Below are 19345 nucleotides of genomic sequence, written 5' to 3' on the forward strand. Positions count from 1 at the left end.
AAGAAAGTTAATAATGCATACATTGTACATAAATTGATGTTTACAATTTCATAGGTATAATTCAGCATTCTCGCTTGCATTGAAAATGTATCATCGTAATATATTTTCTATTAAAATAGTATCTGTCCCACGGGAAAGTGCCTATAAAAAAAAAAACACATATGCTCAAAACATTCTCTGATGTTAGTTGTTACCGAACTATATATATATATATATATATATATATATATATATATATATATATATATATATATATATATATATATATATGAAAAGCTGTTTCATATCTCTTCTTTCAGACCATGTCGTTCCAGCTAGTGCTTGCTTCTGACGGCCTTGAAACCTATGTACTATATATATATTTTGAAAACGAAATGAATCTCAAAGAAAGCAGCGCCGTTATTGGCTATATGACAAGACCTGGCAGATTCGTACAACATTTATGCTCATCGACACCGTTGTCCAGAAATATATCATCGTTATTACGTACACGAAGTCAGTTGATAAATTTGAGCATAACATGCTTTAAGTATTGTTTATTCAATAATTGCTTCTTCTTTGATATTTCTTTCAATACATTTGCACTCAATTCACCGATATTTAATATGATCATCAGTATACTAAAGATTTTGGTTCTCAAAATTACGGTAATGGGTTATTAACTTGAGAATCGAAATTAGAACGCAAAAAATATAATAAAGGCCAATTTCGCCATGATAATATAGCTTTTAAGAATATTTATTTTTATAGGTCTTATGATTGTTCGTTAAGGAAGATAACCAGATAAATAATACTCCTTTAGAATAGGTGTGACGCCGTTTGTAGAAAATAATTTTAAGTTAAAATTAATCTTTAATGGATATTTCAATTTGCGGTGCCAAAAACAGCGTTAAAGTATGCATTGGTTTGACAAAGAAAAACATTGCGATGAGACATTTGAAGTTGTTCAGTCAAAACCCAGGTGATAGTTTAATATGATATGAATAATGGCTTTATCTCCAAAACTGTTATATATATATATATATATATATATATATATATATATATATATATATATATATATATATATATATATATATATATATATATATATATATATATTGTGTAATCTCAGTTAAAGTATTGACGAGTTTTAGACAAAGTGATATTCTGTTTATAAAAATATCCTTTTCCTTTGTGTTATTTATATATGAAATAAAAATAAATATATTTTATTTCTTTGAAAAGCTTTTATTGAGGTTTAATGAAAAGTTCAAACTTTTTTCAAAGAAACAAAGATAAACCTGTATATTCATATGCATTATGGAAACTCCCCCTTTCCCCCAAAAACACCCGCTTAATACATAGGCCTAAAATGTCTTCCACCTTTGTATGCATTCGGTTAAACTCATATTGTGAATTTATTTTTACATATATTCTTAAATGGCGTGGTTTAAAAGTAATTTAAGAATTAGTAATAGTATAGATACAAAACAATGCCAAAATATCAGCAAAGGTCTAATAGTTTCTCATATATAATATAAATGTTCTTATATTTAGCAAAATAAAAAAAATGTAAACACAATATGTGTTATCTACTTCAGATAGAAAAGGAGTTATATTTTATGAGCTTACCGGATTTCCAAATGAGGATAATGTATTTAGACACACGTGTATCAAATGGTATGCCAGGAACAATGCAGGGCGCATTATATTTAATCGATCCATGTCCGAAATGCCCGATTGCCCGTGTACCTTAGACTTCCTTCAGAGAGATCGTCGGTTTACAGGCCTGTTGTTTAATCAGGGTGATGTGCAGTGTAGCTACATGCGCCCATCCTGGTTGTTTAGACCACTTGGTGTCGGAAAGGTAAGGAAAATACACTGTTTTTGCGAATTACTGTTTATTTAAAGATTGTCCCATGTGCTAAATCGAACTCTTAATCTATATATTGATTAAACTTTAGCGGCATTTATTGGCATTTCAAACCTATTACACGTGTATTCTATGTAGTATATGTAGTTAAAATTGTACTAAATGTTCTACATGCGGTAATGGATATTAATTTTATATATACCTTATAAATACATAAAAAAGAACCATCGCATTAGTTTTGATTTTTCACCACAGTAAGCTCTTGCCTTATTGTCTGATTCGAGTGGGATGTTTTCGCTTTTAAAATGTGATCAAATTTAGCTCTAATTTTCCACATGTTTATGGATAGCTGCAACCGGCTGAAGAGAGTTGATTGTCATACAAAGGGTTTTCCCAACAGTGAATATGGAAACAGTCTATAGTTCGTGAAAAGTGTAGCAATCATTGACTAACCCAAGGATTATTCATAGGAGCAAAGGAGTCGATAATATCAGTCATCTAACGTTACACCCTTTTCATTTACCATCATTTACCTAGATTCTTAACATCCTACTTTATTTAGATTTCTGTCTGCTCCATCTGTCTCTCTACCGGTCGCTCTTTTATTCTCTGGTTTCGATGATTATTATTGCTCAGATAGTGTCCAAATTTCAAAAGGATATCTACCTTTTTAAAATGTTCAATAAAGATTGATATTTTCAGACATGTTGCTATGGTGCATTCTCAGACCAGTACTTCGTGCAAACAGGACCATACGCTGGAGGATTTATCCGGTATAATCCCTGGTTTTTCAATACTTGGCACGTTCGAGACGACCTGCAAATGAGAGAATACTGCTGCGATAAAACTGACCTCTGCCACTTGTACAGGGCCTTACGACCAACTGGAAATTGCTACACAACTTTCCCAATTAATTTTGGTAATAACTAGCTCTTTTCGTGGAAGACTACTAAACAACAACTATAATAATAATAATAATAATAATAATGATAACGACGACGATGATGATGACAACGGTGGTAATTCATAGCGTTTTGTGTCTCTTTCGATATGTTTCTACTGGATTCGAAAATAAAGCCTTTCTACTTTCAGCCAATTTTTGGGGTGATCCACATATTGAAACCCTCGACGGACGCAGGTATACCTTTAACGGCTACGGTGAATATACTATGTTGACTCTCAATTCTGGAAGTACAAAATTCGTCCTTCAAGCGAGAACATCCAGAGCTCAGAAAGCCAACGGTAACTTTAGTGATGCAACAATATTTTCAGCTTTCGCCGCTAAAGACGACAGAGGAGTACAAGCTCACGTGGAACTGAACAGCACCAAAAGCGGTAGATTCCTGTTTAGATACAAAGAACCAAAATTATTGCACGTAAATTAACACATTTCCGATTTTTTGGCTAGTTATCGTGCAGCTATAAATCTAGACGAAACTTGATATCGAATAGTATCAATCTCTGGGAGTTTTTTTAGTGGGGCTATCTGTCTGGCCCCAACCACCGTTCATATCTTGTGTATGATTCTTCCAGATTAGTTTACGCTATCTTTGCTTTTCAACAGTGAGCCTCCATTCTTTTCCAGAGGACATACTTTTTAGTTTTAAAATGAAGTCTTCTGTGCATTTATCATCCTAACTCCTTTAGTCATACTAATTATTCGTCAATTTTGTTTAGGTCTGTTGATTTTTGCAAAGACCGGATCTAGCGAAATCTTCGACGACTATACAATGTCGTTTGCCTCGGATGAAAGATTGTTTGCAGTTGATACAGAAAATGGCTCCTTTTTCAGAGAAAACAACAGAACAGCATTTACTGCAGTCTTTTCTTCAGGTATGGTTGCTAAAGCGGTAGTTCACATAAATACCATTAGTGTGATGATCAGTAAGTTTATTTAACTTACAATAATACATGTCGTGACTGTGGTGACTAAGCTATATAGCCAGTGCCTAATTTTACCTATGTCACACCAGTGTGTAACTGAATGATAATATGTAAATCAAAGTGTTTTTAAAAAGCTAATTATTTATTTGGCAGAAAGAACGTTCAAGAGATACCAATGGGGGAAAGTGCGTTGAAAATCGTTCAGTAAGTTTTATACATTTTCACAGGGTGTATGTGCATTTTGCATCAATTATTTAACACCTGTCTTAATTTCATCCTCAACCTATGTTGGCATTTGTATTAGGAACCCTTTAATACGGGGCACCTTTGTCATTTTTGCTATATTTAAATTTCATCACGTGCTCCGTTAAGCTTCCGTGAAGCGTACAAGGAGTATATGAAGAACTTTTTATGATATGTTGTTTCTTTCTTCAAACAGGAATATTCCTGACGATTACACTTAGACACGACATGCTCAGTATATCCGTGGGCATTCCGTCTATATTTAGAGGTCAAACAAAAGGGCTGTTGGGGAATTTCGATGGAGACATTACAAATGACTTCATCTGTGCGAACGGAACTCAGCTAACTAACACCATAACAGACAGGGAAATATTTCAGTTTGGTGACAGTTGTAAGTTTCGTTTTATTATTTTCATTTATTATAATTGTGTAATGTATGAAGGGCTTGACTATATTGACTAGATTTCTATTTTGATCGTCTCTTCATGGATGAGATAAATAATAATTGAGGCATATGTATGCTATAGTTTCAGTGAAATATTCCACTTTAATAACGATATTATTAAGAAGCAAAAGGTACAAGCCAGGTAGACAAAGTAGAACGTACAGCCTTTAAAACTGCGTATCATGTCATACTTATTGCATACTTTTATATGATGATTTTATTTGTAAAATGCATTTTCATTCTTGCTATATTTTCATATTTGTATATTTTTTAATTTTAATTTAATTTTATTTTCATTTTATTTATTTATGCATTTCTCTTAGGGACAATCAACGGCTCTGATTCGGTATTCAGATATCCCAATGGAAAACACAGTGCGGATTATTCCCATCGAGATTTCATGCCAAAATTTATGGATGAAGCCGATCCTTTAATGGTAGCCAATGCAACGAATATATGCGGAGAAGAAAATCAAGAATGTATATTTGATCTTGTTTTCACCGAGAATGAGGAAGTGGCAAATGAAACCCTTCATATTCAAATGGAAGCAGAGGCGAGTCGACGGCAGATCGGTTCGTTACAAATTGCATAGTTATTTTCTACATCTTTGGTCCCGGCAGTTTCACAATTCACAATAAATTAATTGCCAATTCATTACGTAGAGTTACATCAGTTAGCTATTTCTTTAAAACTACATAACATTACAAATGATATCTATGGAATCTGAAACGCAAGAGGATGGGCCCTTTGGAAATCTTCATAGTATCCTTATTTTTATAACTTTTACAATATTTGCATCACATAATATTGAATTGTTTACGTCAATAACACCCATTAAATTCAACATGAATCGCAAAGATATCAATATCTATTTTCTTACATCCTTCTCTGTACAGCTACCATACAGTAATTAAATTCATGCTGTCGAATATCATACTGTTTCGTCGATCTCGTAACGGTAGGAAATAACGCTTTATTTTTCAATCACAGAAAATGTAGTTCCATACATTGAAGGACCAGCTATTGTTGAAGCTACAATAAATGCAACTCTCACATACAGTATCAGCGGCACGGACGATGGCATGATTGCGTATCGCTTCCTAACAAATGACATTGGGGCAATACTTCAGTTGAACGAAAGTTGTGGAGCATTCGTTTCATTTACTATGTCTGTTGACGTACCAATCGAACTTAGGTAATATTATAACCTTTGTTAAACGCACGAATCCTTCTTCACATTACTGGTTGCAACAATTAAATTCATTCTACATGAGCCTAGAAAGGAAAACAAAGTGTTGCTTAAAAAAGTATTTTTTATATCTTGTATTACACTATTAAATCGCTAAAGATTCTGTTTCATAAAAGATATATATGCGGCAGAAAAATCGCACGAAATACAGTTACAAACTGATGCCATTATATTAACAAAATAAAGCATACCTTTGCTATAAATAATTCGTCTCTGGGTATTGACATCCAACTGAGAAATTAAAAATGGTAGAAGATACGAAGAACGAATATAGCGTCTGAAGTTTATCTTTCAAACATTTCAGGGTCATTGCGGAGGACAACAACGGTATCGTGTCCAACCTTTGCGAACCAACAATCGTGTTTTGTTCAGGTTGTAACAATCATGGTGTATGTGACTTTACCACATACAAGGACGACAATCGAACAACGACTAAATTTAAATACGCAAGATGTATATGTAACCAATATTGGTCAGGTAAAAATTCACAATGTTAATATTGAAAAAGGTTTTAGCAACTTTGAAAATGTTGTACCCAAAATATCATCTTTTAAAAAGAAAAGATAGCTCCCAACGGCTTTTGCCATTTGAAAGCAGTCAAACGTGACGCTTTTCAACGATTATCGTACGGTTTTGTTTGTTTTATAGACCCAGAGTTTCGGACATCTGAATTTCTAATTTTAAATTGAATCTATACAATTTTAGTTATATATATATATATATATATATATATATATATATATATATATATATATATATATATATATATATATATATATATATATATATATAATTCATGTTTGAATACTTAATGGAATTTAATTGAAAAGCATATACTATTACACTATCAGGAAAAATGAACCCTTCCATAAACATAATGCTTGAAGAATTTTAAAGTAAAAGTTTCAAGACTCTTTACAAGCAGACTCGAGCAGCAGAAAACTGCTGAAACTTGATCTACTTGATGTACTATCCGCTTACTCACACAGAATGCCTGTGTAATAATCTTAAAATCTTCAACTTTTGTAATTTTTGGTCTAAGAGAACACCATTGTCACCTCAGGTGTATATCTTATGCGAACGTTGGACGTTTTCTACAGTTAACCCCAACATTTTTTGATAAATATTTGATTATTTTTCCTTTTCTCGTTTTCTTTAATAATATATAAGAATGATTCCGCGAATGTTTTATAGTGCACATATTTAACGTAATTCAAATATAAAATACCCCAGAGACTTGGATTTTCAGATCACTCTAATAAAGGTTTTTCTATCCAAAAGTGGTTGTTTCGAAACACTCAGAAAACTAGCTTAGCTCTGCTTTCTATGTTGACGCTTGCTCTCGACAACGACTCTGCAGCGGTGTGATGTCCAAACACCACTAAACTAAGCTTGGCATTATTTTATACAACGAACTCTGCAAGATTATGAGGTTCTGTCTTCCTTAGTCCATTCCTATTTAGATTAGCTCCATTGATCATATTTGGATCAACTGTTAGTCAGCCCTTATTCTTGGCGTGGAACTCGACCCACATGTTTACATAACAGTTTTTATTAAGTCTATCTTTCATGCCATTATAGCAGGTTAGGGGCACTCGACTACTTGTTTATTACTTATCTCTGGGCGTGGCCCCAGCCGCGGACATACTGTTTGACCCAAGCACGAATCCCCGCCTCACTCCATGTTGTCTCTGATCCGCGCCACGACCATTGTAACGTATTGGTACCAGATCAACCCTGAGTCTTCTGCAATATGAATCCTTGGACGCAAAAAATGGCTTCTTAGCCCGACCTCGTAGTATTAATTAGAAAGTTACAATTTATATAACTATGATTGGAAAAACAAGTGTAAATGTCTCCATGTGGAGATGACAACATTTTGTGATCAACAATGTGTCGACTAGTACTCTCGAATACACGCTGGCAGAATTAGAAAGAGAGGAGGCCCCGTTTGGTCTGAAGTACGTCACATTGGCGTTCGTGGAAAATACCTTTATGTGCCGCTCAGGGTGGTCGAAAAGTAAGATGGGCGTATTGGTTAAACATACCAAGTTGAATGCAAAGAAACAAAAAGAATCGGAAAAATTTCCTATTAAAAAGATCAAACGTCATGTATATAATCCCACTATCACTGATCAATAAATGAAGACGAAATTGAATCTACGAAGAATTCGACAATATCAACAAACACAGTTAAAACCTAGGGAATAATTACTCATGGAAAAAGTTGCACGGCAGCGGAACAGGTGAGTTGGGTGATTTTTATTTTCAGCAGACGATACATTATTGATTACGTGTTACTTGTATGTGTGTGCTGATGTCGAGTTGACTTGATTACCCGTTACTTGTAAATTTGTGAGCTCATGTCGAACAGAAACAGACCGCACTGTTTTTTACCACACCGAGATAACAAAAAATAATATTATAAAAAATCGCCATATCTGGACGATATGCACAACAAGGTAAGTTCTCGGTTTGCTCGTATGATATAATATGATAGAAGATGTTGTAGATTATTTGGCAGCTGATGGCACAATGACCGCCAAGGAAAAATTGAATACGTGGAATCGTTTTGGGCATGGAAACTTTATTATATATGACAGTTGCGCTGAAATAACTATCTAGTAATATTTTTTGTTGTGCTGTGAAAATGTCCTGTTAGAATTATTAATCCATATATATATATATATATATATATATATATATATATATATATATATATATATATATATATATATATATATATATATATATATATTTATGAGATTGTCATTCCAAGGCTCGTTATGCACAAGATGCGTATTATACACTTACTCCAATAAACTCCATGTGACATCGATCGAATAAACAACTTGATGATCTTAATAAAGAGATCGATAATATTCTCAGAGAGTTACTAAATTCCATACTAAAAATAATTTTAAAGGCTGTCAGCGGTTGAACCAACGAACGCAGCACTATCATTAGGTCTGGTCATCAAATACGGCATGTTTCGCCGCCTGAACAATTAGCAGAACTGTATCATTGTCATTGACGCCAAGGACGAAGTCGCCGTTAATAATACCATCTACGTATATTCCTCATGGTTAGTTAAAAGTCAGAGACGAAAATCGAGTTTGTGACGGTAGAATGAATGATAAACGTTCTGCATCTATTTCATCTCTTCTCGCCCCGGATGGCAAATGCCTTCTCAGGTTAAAATTTATCACCAGTGGAAAAATACGGGGAATAGGTTATCAGGGACACAATGGATCCAATACGGGTGGAACGGTGTGTCTTTTGTCACTGTAACGTCTAAGCATTATTTTGGGATTCTGACCGGTATCGACAGCATATATTACAACAATTCATACCCTGTTACTGCTGTTGTGTATTGGTCGTATCTCATGAATGACCTTGACGAGAATTTACTTTCCCCAATGAAAGCTGGTGAAATTAATGTTGTGGCTGCGGTTGTGATCGAGCATTTCGCTAATTCCACACGTGGACCCAATCTTACAAAGCAGCGACTTGGGAAGACAGTGTGAAAAACAATTGCTAAACTCAGTGATGTTCCCGCGCTGGAAGACGCAAATTATCATAACAACGATAACCGGGGAAGGTATTGATGCCACAGGAAAATACAGACATGGAAAATCTGAGAACAGCGGGTTGGCCAAAAAACCTTTCGAGCATTATTACTCATGCTTGGTCGGCTAATGTACAATTTCCGTCCAATGGCTTTGTTAAATTTTACTCTGGTGATGTTACGACGCAATTGCATGTGTGGCTTCTTCATAGTGATTCTGATCAGTTTGTTCTTTTAAAAGGTGATTGTGAGAGAACATACCACTTTCATGAAAAATTCAAATCATTCGCATACAACTATACGGATGACCCCGACGCCATCGACGAGTTGATAATTTGTTCGCAGTCACGTCAGTAATTTCTTATCTCGCATGTTAACGTAATAAATGGAAACCAATACCAATAACATTCTCTCCAGGACGCACAATGATCATGTGTTGAGTACCGTATGGTGGTCTTTGGAACATCGACTCCGCACTGATGACGTTATTGCCGTTGATATATGGCTGCGTGTGACCATATACGTTTTCTTGGAAATGTCGAGTGCGCACCATGCTTTGAACGGTTTGGTCATCCAACGCATGTTCTTACCAGAGTATCAATAAATGGCCCTCTTCCTGACATTGCGATGAGCAGGTTCGCACAAAACATTTCAAATTCTACCTTGATGAGCATCCGGTTATCCTGGCATGGTTTGGTGGAGAATTCCTCGGTCATGTACCTATGGAATCATGTCGACCACATCGATGGACCCCAGTAGTGTTACTGCGATTTATTCTTGACGGTAACATTCTCATCGAGTTAACCGTCGCTTAAGCAATAATCCCCCATCGACCTGAAAAACAAGTTTGGCTTCCAATGCCATCTCAAGGCGCATTTCATAATGATATATCGCTGTCCAAGAATCTCGGGCGCAGAATCATAGGTAAATTTACCACAGGAGCATTCACGAATTGTAAACGTGCAAGTAACAGACTTTTCATGGATCGTGCTTAACTCGATTTTATCATCAGCGATAACATGTGCACTGGCACTTATGTTTCTCGTACACATGTACCACTCGGACATATATCACGTTACCATAATGGAGAATCTCTAAAGTACACTCATCTGAAAGCATCGATATTATCATACGTAAGCATTAACCTGTTATCGATGATTAACAGATTTCCGACAACTGTTGTAAGAGTTGCAACAGATTCCTTTCACATGTCGCGTGAACACGTCGAACAACAGCTATCTTCCCCACTAGTCCAGCAACAGTCGCCGACGACTTTGTCCCATACAGGTCCTGGCAAGTCAAGCACAAAATGATACGAGAACCAAATGTTGCAGCAAATTACTTCCCCGACCATTTGTCTTTTCCAGCACTAATTTCTGCGTGGATTCAACATGCACCATCTGTATGCGCGTCACACATTTATGTATCGAAACGGATGTGATGGTTCTGGTAAAGCCACGCCCAGGGACACAACATGGTAGTGAGTCCGGCATGATAACCAGAGACAACGCGAGCGCTAAAACATAAATGCATAGTTTGTCACGTCGTTTTAAGAAAGGGTGGATTTTCTCGCAGTAGAAAGTTAAAATCGTCCCATATTATGGTTCATTACGTATTCTCCAAGAAACCTTTTCTGCACGGAAAAGTACATATAATTTTAATACGTGGTAAAAATGTGTAAATATAATGAATTCAATTTTATTCCCAGTGTTTGTTTATATTTATCGCTGTACTTGTCACCAATTTTTAACTGAGTATTGTTGAGGACCTATCCAGTTAGCTAATTGAAAATAACCTCGCCGTCATCCATTTAAGTATTCGTGCAAAAGAAACTCGGCGAAGTCTAATACTTAATTCCATTACTCGCACTATGAACAATGAAAATAAGGGCATTTCAGATATTGTATCTGTCATTATAGGATCTGACTGCGATGAAGACTTCGATAGCTGTGCTGACTCTCCATGTTCTGCGTTAAGGACCTGCACTGATTATCCCCCGACAGTACACCAACAATTCAGGATAGGTTACAATTGTTCCGACTGCCCAGGCGGTTACAGTCTCGGTGGTGATGGGAAATGTATAGGTATGTGTACCATATAAATAATCTGAATGCATCTACTCTGGGAATTAACATTAAGTGTGTGTGTGTGTGTGTGTGTGTGTGTAATATATTTTCGTTTTATTTTTCCATTCAACTCTTTATAGTGTAGACAAATCCGCAAAATTTAAACCATTAAGCACCTAAATTTGCTTGTTTTGAACTTTGAACTGATCGTTGACGGGCAAACTATACTGGTCCATCAGATATGGCACAGAAGGTACATCATTGGGACAGAAGCTGAAATTAGCACCATGTTCATTTAGCCAATGGTTTTGCATATTGCTAAATAATCACAATATGCAAGAATATGCCATCAATAATATGAAAATCAGATCAAGTTTCATCGTTTTGTACTGATTAGCAGATTTATTTTATCAATATCTAGTTGGAGGTGGTACACATGATACTATAGGAAAATATAAGTTCCAATATGTCAATTTCGTTTCTTTAAACTTCGAACGGATGAGAAACTCTCAATGCTGATTTGAATCGGCGTATCACACACATTTCCTCTGAAGGTAGGTTCCTGTCTTTCTTTCTCTTAATCTATGGCTTATGTCTTGAAATATAAATGTATTTTATATCAATGTTACATCTTCAGACAAAGACGAATGTTCAACATTGAATGGAGGATGTGAGCAAATTTGCCAAAACACCCAGGGAAGTTATCAATGTTCTTGCTTCTCGATGTTCAGAATTCAGTCCAACGGGAAAACATGCAAAGGTAGATTTTGCGTAAGAAATATGAACTTTAGCGGCTTTCATAGAAATGTGCATTTATTATCCTGTTAGTCTTAACTGCCTAAAATATAACCCTGACATACAAAATACGAAAATTAAGACAACTTACTGATACATAAAACAGGTATAGCTCTAGGAGTGTTTTAGGTACGGAAATAATTAGCATCGTAATTTTTATCTATAGAAAACGTGATACATTCGTTTCAAGTATTGGATACAACAAACAGCATTTAATTCATTTCTCAAGGATTACCTTGCCAAATAAAATAAGGACCAATTATCCAAGTATATTTTGGATTTTGTTTTCAATTCGTTAAAGTTTTTAGTCAAATCATCTTAATCCAAATACTCAGCATATCAGACAAGTTACTGTGACTTCACAATTTTTTATCCCCTCGCCCAATCTTCGCTCCACACACATTTTACGTGCGTGTGCGCGTATGTACGCAAGCATGTACATCTGTATCTTTGTGTGTATCAGTGTGTATAAATGCGTCTCTTTGTAAATATAAATGTATATGTCCGTCTGTCTTTTATATATAGTTCCGCATATGTTTCCTAACTGTCTATACTGTATTTTAAGATATCGATGAATGCGAGGAATCATTGAGTGACTGTGATCAGATTTGCATCAACACGAATGGCAGTTATAACTGTAGCTGTGTTCCGGGTTTTGAATACAATGTAATATCAAGGACATGTGTGGCAGGTATGTTTCTTTAATTGAAATTGTATTAATATATGGCAAACACGTCTTTACTTATTCCTTTAGAAAAAGGTTTGCAGTGCCACAGTGCATAAGGAATGAATCTTTCAAATAGTATGACCAAGTGTCAACAAAGAGGAGAAACGTTTACATTGTCAAGCTTGATACTTTTGTCGACAATATCAAGACTACCCTTTTTAATCGTATTTTCGACTTTAAGTGCGAACATCAGTAGCTCCGTTTCAAAAGAGTTGAGTGAGTTTTGGGTTTGAATCCTGTCAAAAACAGCATTTATTTGTCAGCTTTTGTGACGTGTCGCTGTGATTGGCACTCGTTGTATCAGCACTAAAAGTCTTTAATTTGCTAATAAATCTGATTCAAGTCGAGATCATTAGCGTAACAGAAACTTGAAGGACACCAATACGCGGTCATCTTCTTTTACTCTTTTGATTTAAGAATCAAATTACAGTTTTAGCATTTATAAAAGTGAAAATTATCATTTGGAACCTAATGTGGCCAATGATAATTCTCCAGGATAGGAAACAACGCTTTATTGAATAGGTTACTAAAAAGGAGAAGACCGGAAATTGCAAAGATCTTCAGAAGATGAAAATTTATAGGTGCCTGACAGATCTACTTATTGTTGATAGATCTCATTTTCAACTAGGTTAAATATCTTCCAAAATGTGAATAAATCTTTCACATTGTTTCAAGGTTTATCGATCTTCAACTTTTCGTTCAAATTGTAGCTTACATCGATATTGTAATAGAGAATAGATGATATATGAATTTAGCTCCCTGAAATCGATATGTAAAGGATGTGTGTTTACACATTGTTATAGGTGCGCCACCAAGTGTGTGTTCCGATTTAAATTGTTCCAACTCCACTGGATGCACTATTGATGGAAATTCCAATGCGACGTGTTTTTGTAAAATTGGATATCACCTGTCCTCAGACGGATCGTCTTGTGAAGGTATAGTGCTAATTAACTTAACGTCAATACAAAAGAATGTATGTGCGAAACAAAGATTAACATAGAAGTTCATCCTAATGGTAATCTCAAATTTAACGTGTTATAAAGTGTTACAATTTCACTTGAAAATAACTGTACTTGAATACAATACAGAGAATACAGAAATTAAATTAAAATAATTATTTGCGCTTTCACATCTCCGACCACAGTGACAGTGCAATTGCTTGTAAACATTTAATGTAGATGTTAGACATTTAGTATATATTTTGTTCCTGTTGCCGTTATATATATATATATATATATATATATATATATATATATATATATATATATATATATATATATATATATATATATATATATATATATATATAAACTAGCACAGCTACCAGTACTGATTTATCAATTTGAATATGCTGCCTTCCTTCGGGAATTTCTTTCAGGGCATTAAAATGTGTATCGCTTTTTTAGATGATGACGAATGCATACAAAATACTTGTCAACAAATTTGTACAAACACGCCTGGCAGTTTCCAATGCAGGTGCTATGCAGGATTCCAGATTGACAATGACAAGTTAACTTGCAAACGTAAGTCAATCATTCGGAGAATTATCGGCTTGATTAATTAGAATATGTAAAACCAGTATACCATTATTGGAAACATGCTTTGTATTGATTTGCTGTCGCATTTATTATTCTGTTTTATAATTATTTTCGTTGCCGTCTATGATTGTATATTCCTATAAAATTTTGGAACATTTATCTGACACTTTTATATTTCATTATCTTATTTTCTACTTTTGATAGTTTGCCAATAATTATAATGTACTGTTCAGGAATGCATGGCTTTGTGACAATAGTTCAATTCCAGTGAAAACATGTTCGCACATCAAATGTATTTACCCGAAAAACCTTAATAGCTTCCAAATTTTAATCACTGCTTCTTTCACATTGGTAGGTTTATTTGAACTTTGAACTATTCCACATATTGCATTGGTCTACACGTGTTTCATAATTATGCCTCTTACAAATTAGCTCTAGTTGATAGCTCATGTGTAAAATATACATATTGTTTTAGATGAAAGCCGTTTGACATATTTCACGAGATATATAATAATTTCCAGTTCTGCATATATTTTATGTTCAAACCGAAATTCGGCATTTTGATTTAGGACTGTTATCTCTCTCTCTCTCTCTCTCCCTCTCTCTCTCTCTCTCTCTCTCTCTCTCTCTCTCTCTCTCTCTCAGGACATCCTTTCCATATAAGCATAATCCATGAACTATTTACGAAGTGAAATATATTAAAACTGTAATAACTCAAACATTGATCGTTTGAATAGCTGGAATTACTCAAACGATCCGTTCAGTCCCGATGTACATCGTCCTCTCGTATGCAACCCTCGGGAAAATCTAAATAGCAGAAAACTCGAACCAAAATCCAAACCGGCAGGTCATTACGGTTTGGAACTTCTGTAGTTTATTATTCGTTTAAATGTCCTTGTCTTCGTTCAGCATGTCAGCCCCTGGAGTTCGGCGAAAACTGTAGTCAAGTATGTGAATGCAGCCAAGGCGCAGAGAGATGCGACCCTGTAAGAGGTTGTATTTGCAGAGCTGGTTGGACAGGCTCAGCATGCGAAAGTGACGTAGACGAATGTAGAAATCCTAACATCTGCAGAGATGTGCTAAAATCATGTGTCAATACGAACGGCTCTTACGCTTGCACATGCGTAGATGGTTACACTGTGAAAGAGAATAATGTGTGTTCCGGTAAGCTCGTGCCTATTTTTAAGGTAGCTTGAATTTAGCACTGTTTTTATCGCATGTTCTGCCCATCCCCACTCCCACTAAATTAATAAAATGAAATAAATCACGGACGACATAAAATAATTTAGGTTACTGTATTATGGCGAAATGGCGAGCACTAGCTTGATACGAAATACAAATCTTTTTCTTATCTGTTGATACACTAGTCCATATTTTTCACCAAAACAAACGTGTTTATCAATTTTTCGAAATAATGCCGATGTGTATGCAATGTTAATTGATATCCAGCGACTTACTTAATTAAATATTTATTAATATCGCATAAATCACTGTATCATACAATTGCCAGGTTTTAGGGCAAACTATTATTATTAAAATATAATAACAGTAGCAACACTATTACAGCTACTAAAATAATAGTAATAATAACATCAGAGTAATTTATTTTGCAAAAAGTTATATTATTTTTACCCTATTTTACAAGATGTGGACGAATGTAATGATCCAGATCTTGATGTATGTGAACAAGAATGTGTGAACACTGCAGGAGGATTTTATTGCACATGCGAAGCTGGCTTTATTATTGATCCGCAGAACAATACAAGGTGCAAAGGTATGGTGTCTACGGGATACAAAGGTATGGTGTTTACGAGGTGCAAAGGTATGGTGCTTGGCTGCAAATTAGTTCCAACCATCAAATGACAGAATCAATCTTTCTAACTCCTTCAATAAGAATGGCAGCTAAGTGACTCCCTGTCATCTACCAAAGCTTCACTCAACTTTCCTCAATAATCAGTTCTTATTCAATATTTTACGTTTCCCAAAAGAAAACAACAATTAAGAAGAAACTATATCTGCTTGAATTCGTTCAATTCTCTCTCTCTCTCTCTTACTATATATATATATATATATATATATATATATATATATATATATATATATATATATATATATATATATATATATATATATATATATATAAAGAGAGCAAATCATATGGCGAATAACAATCCTTTCAAGTGCACTGGTTCTAGCAAAGGCAAATAAAAAACACCGTTTGTCTGTTTTATTTGTTTGTCTTGTCTATGTTTTTATTTGCCTTTGAAAAAGACTCAATAAAGAGTCGAAAACACACAGCTAGGTACTGGTTTCGCACTTATCGTTGTTAGTTTATTGCATTGATATATATATATATATATATATATATATATATATATATATATATATATATATATATATATATATATATATATATATATATATATTGTTTCCATCGGTAACGGTTAGAAACAAAATGATTTTCAAATCCTACAACATATGCATTATATCATTATATTTTACAGTCATTCAGTCTTTTGCTTTCATCATGAAAACATCATATATAGATAGTTCAACGCACACTAAAACTAAGAGACGACACGTTTGAGAATCGGGTCCAATGGAAAACGGTACTCTTTAAATTCTTATGGTAAAACAGTATTGTGTTAAGCACCCACAAGGTCTATTCATTTTATCTCGGAAGGAAATGTTTAGTTACCATTCATATCAATCGATATTCAATGACCGATCATCAATTTATTCCAGATATTAATGAATGTGCTAATGGCCAGTCCGGTTGCAAACACATTTGTCAAAATACACCTGGAAGGTTCTCTTGCGACTGTTACTATGGTTATAGACTCACATCAGACAGAAAAACATGTGAACAGGGCAAGTTTGTATTCATCCTCTCTTGAATGGATCTGTGCAAAGTTGTAATGAAAAGTAATTATATTTCGTCTTGGAAATCACGCTTTAAAGACATAACATAAATATTGCAATGTTGGAATAAAATGCATCATGGAAAATCGCTTTTTCATGTGGTATAAAATTTTTGAAAATTTTCCTTTCATTTATTGAGAGCACTTTTGAAGATAGTACACTCGTACATTTTTGGTAAACCCATACTTTTTAACGAAACCAAAATATTCTACAAAAAGATGTGCATAATACGTCATTCTCCCGTAAGTGTTAATCATTTCCTTAGAGATAATCTGCGTTGAAATAAAGCAGCTATGTTTCGTATATATATATATATATATATATATATATATATATATATATATATATATATATATATATATATGAACCCTACAAAAACATGCAAATAAAAAACATTTAATTTTGTTGCTTAAACTCTCTTCTGGATAAAGAATGTAAATCCACAGGTTTTTGTTCTTTAAATTAATCGTGCATCATTACATTCTCTATCAAGCAATACTAGAAGTAAATTTGCTTGCTTGTATTTTACAGTGGAAAATCCCTGTGCCACACTAGGGAACATTAATTGCTCTCAGATATGTGTCGTAACTGATCATTCAAGTTTTTGTTCGTGCAACCAGGGCTATCAGTTACTGGAAGACGGTCAGTCTTGCAAAGGTATGTATATATATATATATATATATATATATATATATATATATATATATATATATATATATATATAGAGAGAGAGAGAGAGAGAGAGAGAGAGAGAGAGAGAGAGAGAGAGAGAGAGAGAGAGAGAAAGTTTTTACATAGTTTCAAGCACCGCCGACATGGCCATCCGCTGACCTCCAGGAAAGCACGGGACATAGTGGAAGGTAAGGACTTGAGGTGCATGAGAACTCACTCGCCAGGCCAGCAGAATATATATATATATATATATATATATATATATATATATATATATATATATATATATATATATATATATATATATATATTAAAAATAACATGGCCGTTGAAGTGTTGGTATAAAGCAACTTGATATACCAATAGTATTGGTATATCAAATTGTGATTTGCTCATGACGTATGAATACGCATAATGTTCATGTTTCTATAGCTATTATACTCTGTAAACATGGATATGAATTTCTTGAAATATTACATTTAAAATGGAGAAGAAAAAAAAAACAAGAAAATGAATTTCATGTAAAAACAAACTAATTGAGAAGCTAACATTTTTATACAAAATAAAACCAACCATACTTAATCCAGGAAATAAATAATATTGAGCTCCACCCTGTGTCGTCATGTGTCATCTCTGTCAACATTGCTGTCATCTCTGTCAACACTGCTGTTTCCAGTCTCTCCCTCTGGCAAAAATCAAACACTGCAACTCTGGAAAAAAGAAAACAATGACATCAGATAAGGAGCAAGATGATGAAGCAACATTTAATCTACTAAGCTGTGAGTTAATTGGAGACTTTGATAGAGACATGGCTGAGACATGTGTAAATGAAAATGATCATTCTATGTCCAAATGTGAGCTTGTTAGGGAAGACTGATTTGTACACCATGGGCCTGATGATATAATGAAATTTATAGAAAGTAAGCAGAATGCAAGCACTTTTAAAAAAGACACTTTTTGATGTAAGATTAGTGACAGAATTCTTGCAGTCAGAAAATGAATTCAGAAATTTACACGAGATACACCCATCTAAATTGGATCAGCACCTGGCTGGTTTTGTACTCAGTGTTAGGAGAAAAGATGGATCTGAGTTTGAACCGAACAAATTAAGAAGCATCATCAGCTCCATTGATCGCCACCTAAAAATCAAGAAATATGCAAGCACAATCATGAGAGGAACAGACACGAATTTTGCATTAACAAGGGAAGCTCTTCGGGCTTAGCAAAAAGATTTAAAATCTAAAGGAAAAGGAAATAAACCCAATCGGAGTCAACCGATCACAGACGAAGAATTAAATGCTTTGTAAAGCAAGAAACTAATGGGGATGGAAACACCTGAAGCCATTGTTAACACATCGTGGTTTAACAACTGTTCATTTTC

General features: G+C 34.4%; 1 protein-coding gene across 1 annotated transcript in view; it reads left to right on the forward strand.

The window, feature by feature from the left end:
* The first annotated feature begins 307 nt into the window (after nucleotides 1-307).
* Nucleotides 308-19345, forward strand: part of LOC149792364 (uncharacterized) — a 43652-nt gene continuing 24614 nt past the window's right edge. The window contains exons 1-17 of the mRNA XM_089969566.1: nucleotides 308-495; nucleotides 1584-1849; nucleotides 2558-2774; nucleotides 2948-3190; nucleotides 3533-3688; nucleotides 4179-4373; nucleotides 4751-4999; nucleotides 5418-5622; nucleotides 5981-6153; nucleotides 11164-11328; nucleotides 11948-12070; nucleotides 12671-12796; nucleotides 13636-13789; nucleotides 15218-15534; nucleotides 16016-16144; nucleotides 17116-17241; nucleotides 17824-17949. Coding sequence (XP_089825692.1) covers nucleotides 375-495; nucleotides 1584-1849; nucleotides 2558-2774; nucleotides 2948-3190; nucleotides 3533-3688; nucleotides 4179-4373; nucleotides 4751-4999; nucleotides 5418-5622; nucleotides 5981-6153; nucleotides 11164-11328; nucleotides 11948-12070; nucleotides 12671-12796; nucleotides 13636-13789; nucleotides 15218-15534; nucleotides 16016-16144; nucleotides 17116-17241; nucleotides 17824-17949 — 3091 coding nt within the window. The 5' untranslated portion in view covers nucleotides 308-374. The remainder of the gene's footprint in view (nucleotides 496-1583; nucleotides 1850-2557; nucleotides 2775-2947; nucleotides 3191-3532; nucleotides 3689-4178; nucleotides 4374-4750; nucleotides 5000-5417; nucleotides 5623-5980; nucleotides 6154-11163; nucleotides 11329-11947; nucleotides 12071-12670; nucleotides 12797-13635; nucleotides 13790-15217; nucleotides 15535-16015; nucleotides 16145-17115; nucleotides 17242-17823; nucleotides 17950-19345) is intronic.

Source organism: Sinohyriopsis cumingii, chromosome 9 (genome assembly GCF_028554795.1).
Source record: "Sinohyriopsis cumingii isolate HCF-2022 chromosome 9, ASM2855479v2, whole genome shotgun sequence".
In the NCBI taxonomy this organism is placed as follows: Eukaryota; Metazoa; Mollusca; class Bivalvia; order Unionida; family Unionidae; genus Sinohyriopsis; species Sinohyriopsis cumingii.